The sequence below is a fragment of the Ochotona princeps genome, chromosome 5 (assembly GCF_030435755.1).
Source record: "Ochotona princeps isolate mOchPri1 chromosome 5, mOchPri1.hap1, whole genome shotgun sequence".
NCBI classification, from domain to species: domain Eukaryota; kingdom Metazoa; phylum Chordata; class Mammalia; order Lagomorpha; family Ochotonidae; genus Ochotona; species Ochotona princeps.
Genome location: NC_080836.1, coordinates 80,223,979 through 80,235,277, shown reverse-complemented (window position 1 = coordinate 80,235,277; position 11,299 = coordinate 80,223,979). Strand labels below are relative to the sequence as shown.

The window sequence follows — 11,299 nt, the reverse complement described above, 5'->3', positions numbered from 1 at the left end:
TAAGCTACCAGGCCCAGGACCTTGGAGGAAGAAAGGTGAGGACTACAACCTTCACTTGGTGGTTTTTGTCCTCAGATGGCATTCCTTCGGGAGGCTCTGATGAGCTCTTTGTATTTTCTGAGGACTCTAATACTGCATTTTACTGAATGTTACAGCAAAAGTGAGGAAACTCATGAAATGTTTACATCAAATGAGTGGTATCAGCAGACTTACAGATTCTATAAATCGGGAAGTGTAGTCTCCATATAAAACACTTCAAGAAGATTATTTGTTATGATTGCCAACTCTTTTTTTTTTTTTTTTTACCTTCATGGAATGTACTATACTCCCTCAAGATACCTACGTCTACAGTCTTTGTGCTCTGCCAACCTTTAGCTTAGCAGCCCCACTATTAGGGGGCTGAGGTCTAGACAGAATTTATGGTACCCTCAGACTGCTGTTTCCATGTATGTACACACAGGGAACAGGTGACCTTGTCAGGCAGGCAGTATGGAGTACATCTCCACTGTGGGTTGCTTCTTGGTGCTACGCTCATTGAATTAAAAAAAAAAAGCATAAAAAATACCAGGAGTATTATTTTTATGACCCAGCTTTCCTCTGATTCCACCCTGCCCCAGCATTTCTTTCCAATGCTTTCCCCGCTGATTATTAGTTGAGTGTTGCAACCCATGTGAGAAAAAGCCGATCAGTACCATTGAGAATTCTTAACAGGAAGAAGGTCCTAAGGTCGAGGAAGGGCATGGTTCCTGTTCGATGTCCTCCCTTCAGGACTGGGCTAATCTTGGTGGTGTTCAGCTATACGGCTGCAGTCATGGGGTTCTTCTGTCGAGGGTCCTGGGTTCGGTAGGGGTAGTGGTCTGGACTGCCCCCTCGGGGCACTGGTCTGCCCATTTCCGGATAGCCTGGCACTCTTTGGTGCTGGGGAGGGGAAGGTGGAACATCTTGTCGGAAGGGTCCTTTGTGCTGGGGTGCTGGTGGGGGTGGGTAGTACTGAGGATACCGGAGATCTGCCACCCTCAGATCCGGGACACAGGGGTAGCTCCCTTTGGGGGGATGCATAGGATGAGCTCCCGGGTAATATGGAAGCTCCCTTTCCTTGTAGAGCCCTCGAGGTGCCGCTGTCAGGTAGTCTACAGAGTCTGCCGGTCCTCCCCTGAAAGACAAGAGGTGACATGTATAAGCAGTGGTCAAACAGGCTGCCCCTGGCCTCTTGTGCAGTTTTGCACTGAACACTCAAGGCAAATTTTATTTGCTTGAAATGCAGATAGGGACCTTTCATCTTCTGGTTCTTCCCTTAAATGACTGCAACAGCTGGGGGTGGGTGAGACCCAAGCCAGCAGCATGGTTCTCTGTCGGGTCTCCCAGATGGGCAGCAGGGACCAAAGGACTTAGGGGACACATGAACAGGAAGCTGCAACTGCAAGTGGATCTGGGACTGGAAGCCAGGCACTTTGATATGGAATGCTTATATCCTAAGCAGTGTTTCACCTGCCCCAGGAATAATTTCTATCCTATTTATACTTTCTTATGTTGGCCTTTGTCATAGCAATGGAACTATTTTCCAAAACAGGCAATGAGTTTGGCTCTCTTCAGGCTGGGATCATTAGACTAGACTGTACCCCACTTTCCCTTCCTCACAACCTATTGCCCCCTGGCCTGGCCTGGGTACTTGATTGCCTCTCTGCTGATTATCCTAGAAACGCACAGGTTACTTGGGGTTGCAAGGTCCTTACAGATGGCATTCCCCATCTTGTGGCTCTTGGAAGTGCTCTTTCAGTGGGCGGTAATCTTGATCTAGCTCTGGCTGGCTGCTGTCACATGCTGTGTGGCCGAGTGTGCCCTCCCCTCTCTCCAGTACCCAGAGAAAGTGTCAATTCCCAGCTGGGAATTATCCACTGAGAATTGTGAAATCAAGTAATTCTACCTCCATGCCAAGCAGTACCACCATGTCAGTGCGACAAACCAATGAGCTACCGACTGTGGGCACACAGAAAGGCACGGGGTAAGAATGCGCAGTGGCAGCAAATGCCCCTCCGTGCCTTCCCCAGCTGAGGACACAAACATCTTCCCTTTGCCGTAACAGAAGCAGTATGTCTCTAAACAATGTGCAGATGACTGCTGCTTATCTAGCCTGGGGTTAAACAGACGACTTCTGTTTGCAGCTCTTAAAATCCCATAAACCTTCTGCGCACATATGCGCCATCACCACCACGCTAGATCCTTCCCATTTGTTACCACTCCCCATTTTACGGTCTCCTTTTAGGGAAATCACAACCACGATAATGAATGCAAAGCTCTCCAATGTCAGAGTCCAGATTGTTGGGACACTTGAAACAGAAATGACAGTGCTGTGAAGAACACAGAGTGTCTGTGGTTCGTCGGGTGCTGTCAGTGGGAGTCAGAAGCCTCCCCCCCCCCCGCCCCACCCCCCCGTCGTCTGCGGAGTTCGATGGTAAAACAGTTTTTCGAGTTCTACCAATCAATGAAGATTTGACAAGCTCCTGGTCTGGGTGCCTGTGGGAAGCAGTCTGTGAATACACCCATTAGGATGAAGAATCGAATTCTCATTCAGCTTTTTTTGTGTCTTAATTTGGCCATGTATAATAATGAAAGATAGATCCTTGAGCTTTGGGTAATGTGGTTAGTGAGAGTTTTCAGATAAAAAATTAAATTGTTTACATGCACGTTATTATAGGATTAGCTGCTATTATTCAGTGCAGTTTGCTTTGCTCCATTTTAAATTGTCCATGACAAATAGAGGACAGATGTGTAATCTGTCACTCCAGTGCTGGGAAGTCAAGGGGCCACATTTCACCTTTTCTTATCTTTAGAATTTCACTTCTGATTTAGAAAACTTCCTGCACGTGCCCTACCTTCTATTGTAAGAATTTTTAAGACTCCTACCACCCCCCATGACTTGTTCACTCCTATTTTCTTTAAGTTCATGTTGGAGATTTCTGAAGCACTTTGGGGAAAAAGTAAAAAAGAAATCCTTAACCTGTGCTTTCTCTCAAAATCCATGGAAGGTATTTCTCGGCATGGAGCAAAACATGTGGTTTTTCTGCTCTCATTTTAAGCCCTTTGGATAAATCACTGACATTTGCAACATGCGCACACATTATCTGCCCTAAAATGAACATGCAATCGGTGGTCCCTGTGGACTCTCTTAGCATGAATGCTTCCTGTTTAAAATGGAAAGAGAGAAAGGAGGAATTCCAGGCCCTGGACTTTTAGGGTCCTGTTCTCTCCCTGGAGAATTCGCTTTTAAAACAGAACGTTATAAAACACAGCCCCTCCTTCTCGTGTGTGCGTGTGTGTCATTTCTGGAGAGAGACTCCAGATCGGGTGGTGACGGAGCAGAAGCTGCCCCCGTGAACCTGTGGCAGCGCCGCGGGCATTGCTGTTGCCTCCTGCTCTGTAGACAGGTCCGGCTCTGGTGGCCAGGAAAAAGGGTTGTGTCCCGGGAGTGGCTAGGACAGCCCGCGATGAGTTTTGTGGTCTCTTCCCACTCCCGCAGAGGGGACTTTCTGTGCCTGAGTTTGCTTGCATGTGGCAGATACCGAGAGAGGCAACTGTTCTTTGTCAAGAAACGAAATCATGCAAACTGTCTTCTTCGTAGAATCGTCACAGCATTTATTTCTAATTTTTCAGAAAAGAGAAAAACAACAAATTGGCCTATAAAAACACCCTTTAAGGTTCAAAGAGAGCTGGGACTATTTTTCTTTGGTGCTGCTGTTTATAATAATGGTTTAGTCAAAACGGAGCGTTTCCTACAGACATTTGCCAGAATGACTTTTAAGGTCTTGTGAATATTATTGTACAGGTTTAAAAGGACATTTTCTTTAAAAACAGGAAACAAAATCCTTCCTTATTAACTATAGAACCTGATAGAGGAGGAAGAAGAGGGGGCATTTTAGCTTTGTTCATGTAGAGGGTCCCTTTTCAGAACCTCTTTATGTAACATTTGATATTTTAGAAAAGCACAAAGCCCATCTACCCTGGGGTTTCCCAAGGTTTATCAGAGGTTCTGATTGGTGCATGTGTTGAGCCAATCTCAAGCCAGGGACAACTTCTTCAGGAGATTATGATTAAGACAAAGGTAGAAATCGCTGATGTACCAGTCCATTAAGACACCTCAGCTTTCAATGACTTCACAACTCCTGTTTGTACATTAAAAAATAATTCCAGCTAAAATCACACACAATGATGTCTATATAGTAGAAATAAGCCTAGCCCTGATTTTGTTTTTAACACTGTGTCTTCAAGGATACTGTCATGGGAATACTTGCCTTTTTAAAGTTTTGCTTAAAAGGATCATATCTTGTGGCCAGAAGGATTCAGATCTTGCTTGGAAATAATCTAGGATATATCTGAGGCATATGCTTTTTAAATTTTATGATTGCAACGCAATGATGTTAAACAATCTACATGTGACAAAACCATACGCAGTTCACGTGTCAAGCCCTGGGCACCAGCCGTCTTCACATTCTGGTAGGAAGTTGCTAAGACTAGGTATTAGACCTTTGGAATTGATGGAAAAACTATGACCAAGAACGAGGTGGCCCTACTTACAAGGACAGATGTAGGGGCTCAAGGAATTTTGAATCCTCCCAACCTGCACCACTTACCCTCTCAATGGCAAAAAATAAAAAAGCAACAACCCCCCCACCCAAACCTCTTTATGTTCACCACGCCTGGTCCTTTTGCCTCACTGATCTTCCCTCTTCCTCATATCTACTTATGTTCTGCCCTGGGCATCTTGAAGGAACTCAATTTCCTCTACTTCAGGAGACTTTTGGAGCTTACACAGAGCTTGGCACATTGTAGGTATCTTGGACTTATTTAAAAGTAAAGAGTAAACCATCCAACAGGCCCAGGAACCACTGAGTGCTCCCTGTGGTAAAGCTTTGTGGAGGGTTGAGAAACAGGAAGAGGAAGTAGATACTCATTGGCAGCGAGAGATCAACAATGGTTGCAGTAGGAGTAGATTTGCAAGTGTTGAAGAGAGAAGGCCATGAAGAAGGGTGGGCTGAGTAAAGAAGCTTTAATTTGTTTTAATGTAGCAGGACTATAAGCTTTTTCTGGGTACAGGTTGCTATATTAATCTTGCTCACCAAGAACAAGAGTAAACTGATTTTATCTCTGCTGCCTTGCAGAGTACTCGAAACATGGTAGGTACTCAATAAATCGTGGACTGCAATTGAATTGCCTTAATGTACTAGTGAGGTCAGCATGACTAATGATGCTGAGGAAAATGAAGGCTTGGTTGCCTATGTTTATTGAAAAGTAACTGGAATTAACAAAGTGTCAGCGAACTCTATTTATTCTACAATCCTGACCCAGCAAGGGAATTTCCCCTGCATCTGTCATAAAAATAATAATCTAGGAACATCTTAATATATGTATCTCAAAAAGCAGTACACAGGATTTCAAATACGGGAGCTTTGGGTAACACAATCAAACTCAGAAGTGATTTTCAGTTTCAAATCCCAAGACGTAAGGGCTGAACGTAAGCCAAAGGTGGAGGTGATGTCCACTCCCTTCTGCCCAGTGCTTCTCATCTTTTGTCTGGGAGACCTCACATGATGGATGACTTTCATATAAGCCACACATTCCCAAGAGAGGCAGAAGCCAGTATTATGCAAACGTATCTACCACCTGCTGTAGCTCAATGTACTTTCCACCCCATCAAGAAAGAACAGGGGGAATCACACTGAGTGGGAGTTGTGATACTGAGTGGAGAAACTTAAGTCTGCCATGACTTATTAAAATAAATAACTTGCAATTTTTAGTTCTCCAAATATCACTCACAAATGCTTGTAATACAGAACTGATTCGTCTTACCTTGAGACATAAAGGCTGTGTATCTGAGCCAACGAGCTCCAAATTGGGGTAAGAAGGATGGATGAGTTTGAGCAGTAGGAGGGAAACATTAGATGTACCTCAGTGAATGGAAGGTGTTTTTTTGAGAGGGGGTGTGTTCACAGGTGAAGAAATAAAGCGTGCAGTGGAAAGTATGGAAACGCACAAGATTTATGAGCAAAGATGAGTGTGGATAGCTAAGGCATAAACATCGGATCTTTCACCTACAGAAAGTTTCCAAAGGGCAAAAATCTTGTTCCACTTAATTTCAGTAAAATACTATGTGTGCTATTAATAAAACAAAGACCATTTCTAACTTCCAAGGTAGCCTTTATGGGTCTCCTTTTTTGGTAATAGTTGAGTGTGACCAAATTTGGAGTTGAAGTGGGAAGAAGTAACGTGATGTAAAACTTCCCAGTGCTATCCAAAGGAGGTGTTTGCACCCGTTGACCGAATGTTGCCATCTGGCAAAGACAAGCTCTTCTCAAACATGCCACATGTGGATTATTTTGTGGCTGAGTTTGTGTTGGTGCTTGCTTCTCTAGTTCTATAAATATAGCAAAACTTAAAAAAAAAAGAGGTCAGTGCAAACTGATGTACTTGTAAGCTCTTGAGTTGTTCATGCTATGTGGCCAGAGATGCTTTTAGTCTGTGTTTAGAATTCCTGTAGTGTCAGGTTCCCAGTTGGTAGGCCTTCATCCTGAGTCCAGGCATGAATGTGGTCAGCCAGGAATAGCAGAGCCCTCTGCAATGTGTATCACTTAGCTTTGATTTCAGCAGATTTCGGAAACATAACATTACAATAGTCACTTGGTGCCTATGTTACAAAAATGACTACAGGGAAAAAAAAATCCCACTTTCAACACTCACATTGCCCATTGCATATTGAGAAGAGGGTTCTTATATTGTAAAGAATCAGAATGAGAGAGAGAGCAGATGTTCTTGCCCCTTGTTTACACCAAGGGGATGTTTGTAAAAAAAAAAAAGTGAAGGAGGAATGATAACGACTGAGGCCTCCCGAGACAAAAACAAATGCAATTTGGATCAGCCACACTTAATTTCTTCTTTCAGTTTTTTTTTCAATAATGACCACAAATATAAGAGTTCGGTTCTTAAGCTACATGTGCAATGAGTTTCAGATTCTACATAGTAATTTGCCAGATGTAAATTGATCCTTGAATGTTTCATTCTAGTGGATGGTGCAGAGTAGTTCCTAAAAATGGTCCTGCTAAAACAATTTCCTTTATGAGGGGGTGAGGAATTTCTGAAATGAATGCTGAGGACAGTTAGATGGGGAGCACTGAGCGGCAAGGGAGTCTTGTGGAAATCAAGTGCTACCCTGAGTGGCTGCAAAAAAAATAGTCATAAAATCAATTTTAGTGATACCTATATATAATAACCCCATGGTCTTTGTAACCACAAAAGAGGTTTTATTGAAACAGAATGGCAACCAAAGGAACAAATCATTGTCACTTGATAGGCCACTTAAATCATCTCTCTTTATTGTAACACTGGACTTTGAATTTCAATATCTAGACACTGTGGATTTCATCCACTTGTCATGCAAGAGACTATCTTTCAATTCTAAGACCAGATCTAAAGACCCCACGTATTCCAGAAGCAGAGCCTTGAATTCTAAATGCTGTTTCTCCTGGCAGTGATGGGGAGCACCATGGTTCTCTGGACAGGGTTGCTGACTGGGGACAGGACACTCTTAACAGTGAAATATATGGTTCATCAGGACTGTAACTTCCTGTATTTCAGATCATATATATGCATGCATGTGTAGGTGTTTTGGTATATATACATATATATAATTAGACTATATTACATATATTAGAGTAACACTTATAATTGCTAGAAGAGATAGCTCTATTGCTGCCACATCCTTTCCTGCCTCCTTTTCCCTCACATTAATTTCTAAAACCTGCACAATAGGGGGTTTTTGATGTAAACTGCCTAAGATGACCAGATCATAAAATTCCTATTCATCAAGGGAAGGAGTACAATGAGGGAGTCTAAAATTTCTATTTTAATATGCATATGGCAGGTTTCCTTAAGACACGGGGGAATCTTGCCACTGCGAGCGTCTTACTCTGAAATTCACAAGTAGAAATGTAAGTGCTGGGAATGGTGTGCTGAGATGTGATGACCTCAAATAAGCTGCTGAAGTTGGATGCCAAACTGCATAGGTCGGGAGCAGGGCAAGCACAGCAGCTCTCCCCTGAGTACCTAGAGCAAGCTGGGTCCCATCCTAGTGCACTGATATCAGCACACTGATTCCTTACAACAATACTCCAAGGCAGGGACACCCCTGTTTGCATAGTTTACAGGTAAGGAAACTGAGAAACAGAGAAGTTGAGTAATTTGATCAAAGTCATATCAGAAGAGGCAGGGACCAGACGGTTAGGGTACAAGCTTGGTCACCAAGGTAGAATGAACAGTCACTAATCTCTCATGTCTCACCTGCTAACAAGGTGCCTCTTGGCAGGAAGTAAATACAAATGGCTAATTTTAAAAGCTTTCTTCAAAAAGGTGAAAAAAAAAAACTTACACGGGGTTGTCTTGCTTTTAGAAGCCAAATATGCTGAAGATACTGTGAGTATACTGTGGAACACAGATAGGATTCCACATATGAAGTTTCATTCAGAGCCAGGAAATGCCTTCCCACAAGGAAAACAAAATTTCTTAGATATTTTTTTGAAAACCCAAACCAGATATTAGTGTGACTGTGAGATCCTATACTCAAGGACCACTGGACAATAAATGCACGCACTTTTGGCTTGTCTCTCCTGAGTCTGATGCAGAGTCTAAGAACTTTATGATACTTTTCACCATTAGTGGAAGGTGGTTCTAGTCCTCCATTTCCCCTCTGGCCCCTGGCTGGGCCTGCTGGGCCCCTCTGAGGTTCAGCTGTTGGTCCCTTTCTGCCCTCTTCACCCACAATCCAGTTGCTCATGCAGTGGAGTGCTTTGGAGGCAGCCAGCATGGGAGATTCTGCATAATACCACTTTTATTCAGCTTTCATTTTTTGCAGATGAAATGGATTTATAGCACAAAGGTTCCTGAACTGCATTGTCGAGACGATTTTCAACAAATAGTAAAAGTTATTAAGAGATTCTCGGGTGTTCATAACTCGTACTGAGCCCCGCTGTCCTGCCTCGCTCTCTTCATCCCCCAGCTGAACATGACACGGCTCGTGGAGGCTGGTTATTAGTGTCATTACAAACCTTTTACTTCCGAATCTTCTTTTATTGCAATTAGAGCACTCTATGTCATTTCTCCTTCTGCTGTAAAACAGCCTGTCAACCTGGTTTCTTCAGGTTCCACACATGCCTTTGATGCTGGTAAAATGGAGCAGCTAGCAAAGCAGGCCTTACAATAGCCCAGACTGACTGGGGGCTATAAAAGTACCCTGCTCTCACCATGGCTTCTTTTTTGTCTTCCATGTTCTCGTACAGTTACTCACTGTCTCCAGTCTTGCTACCACCCCCTCCCCAGCCCCACCTCCGTTCCCTTTAGCAAACTAATATGTAGGTTCAGAGCCAGTGAGGAATGTTTTTCAGAAAGGGACAGCAAGACAGGCTTTTATTATGAGCGAGCTCCTTCTGATGTTATTTCATCCTGTATTTGTTCTCTAACTCCCTGATCTATTGAGTTGCTCCTTGAACAATTCCAAGAAAACTGCAAATTTATCTCTCTCTCTCTTTTTTTTCCTGTTTGAGTGCTGGGACATGAAACAAAATGCAATGATTTCCGCCCCCCCCCCCTTTTTATCACATACATTTTGTCAGCACAATAGTGACGACCTTGATTCTTAGAATTAGTCATCAAACTGCAGCTTTAATCCTTGAAATAAAAGTTTATCGCAGAGATGCAAATATTTACAAGTATGAATCACCTAATATAAGTTAAATTAATTAAAAGTTGAATGCTGAGGTGAGTTAGAACGAAAGAATCATTACTAATAACATGTTATGTATGATTTGTCCCATGTCAGCTCAACTTTGAATTTTAGGGCCATGGGTGTTTTGGCTCACCCTCTGCTTCTGTTGAGCTCAGACTTCCTTCCAAGCCTATCGTCCTGTTTGGAAATTGATTCTCATTTGTCCCATCAGGTGGACAGGTGCTCTGAGGTTTCACTTCTGTGGGTTTGGGGAGGGAGGCTTGGGATGCATCAGTGGACAGGGAGAACACGTGACTCCAAGGCAGAAGACTGGCCCTGCATGGTGCAAGGCACTTCATAGGGATGCTATCCAGATGCCCTGACATGCTTCTCAGCCCCCATGACGTTAAACACAGAATGAGAATATTAGGAGTGCCTTACATTCTCTTGTAGAATTGTCACAGGAAGTGGTTAAGAAAGAATAATAAGACAAATCATACTGAGGCCCTTAACTTTTCCTGACTGTGAGGCTGCAGTTATACTCATGTTTCTAAAAAATAAGATATTATATATGGAATATAATGTGATTGCCCAAAGACCTGGTATGTATTGCAGGTCCTGTATGTTTCCCTCCTCATTAAAGTGTTAAAATGTATTGGGATGCAAAATCCTGTCAAAGAGGCCGCAATCTGTAGGCCCACTTTGTATCTCTGTCTGCCTCTCTCCCCACTCTGAAACACTCCCTCGCACACACAGTCTCATTTTATCAAAAATATTGCAGAGCGTTTAAAATTTTCAGCTAACCAACTGCTGACCTTTGAAAGTCAGACACTGTCGCATAAAATTTCAGCTTTTCTGTTGTTCTTTAAACCTGCCTTGCCAAGGTCATGATTAGCTGGCTACCCTCTTGAGTGGAACCTTTGGTCATCCCCACACTCTGCTCATCCTGCTTCTCTCGCGACGCTTCCCGGCAAGCCCTGGTCCATGTGCACACATCTGACTCCTGAGGATTCTGAGCCACAGTGTTCACTCTGCTTCCTCCACTTGCAGGTGTGTGTTGAGCAAGTTCCCCTCTTTAAAGAGGACAAGTGCCCTGAGAGGCGTACTAACATTTCACTAGGGCCACATTTAAATCTTTTTTAAAAGACTAAAATTTCCATACATTCTGTGCTAACAATTGCTGAAGTAGTGAGAGGGGACTCCGTCAGCAGGTCCCAAGCCTGGGTCACATCCCAGGCACTTTCAGGCAAGTCATTTTACTTTCTTATGCCTTATCTTCAACTCAGTAAAAGGGAGGCCTAGGATGAACTGTTAGCATTTCATGGCCCTGCCAGGAACCACACAGACTCCAGTCCAAGATGACCTCAGCTCAGGTTGCTGCCCTTCAACCTGACCTCTGCAAGGGTGGCTGCAGGTGGACCTCTACTTATCAGTGCCTTGGTTTCTCTTTCTGTAAAGTAATACGCGCCTTCTTCACACGAGAGAAAATGAAATGACACAGATAAAAGCAGAGTGAGTAAGGCTGAAGTAAAAATGAATCTCCAAGATCTT

The 11,299-nt window shown here is 43.4% G+C and overlaps 1 protein-coding gene across 1 annotated transcript in view; it reads right to left on the bottom strand.

Moving 5' to 3' along the window:
* Window positions 1-494: 494 nt before the first annotated feature.
* The window catches only part of PARD3B (par-3 family cell polarity regulator beta), a 1,014,759-nt gene continuing 1,003,954 nt past the window's right edge, over window positions 495-11,299 (bottom strand). Inside the window, exon 23 of the mRNA XM_004576910.3 lies at window positions 495-1,153. Within this exon, the coding sequence (XP_004576967.2) occupies window positions 796-1,153 (358 nt within the window). The 3' untranslated portion in view covers window positions 495-795. The remainder of the gene's footprint in view (window positions 1,154-11,299) is intronic.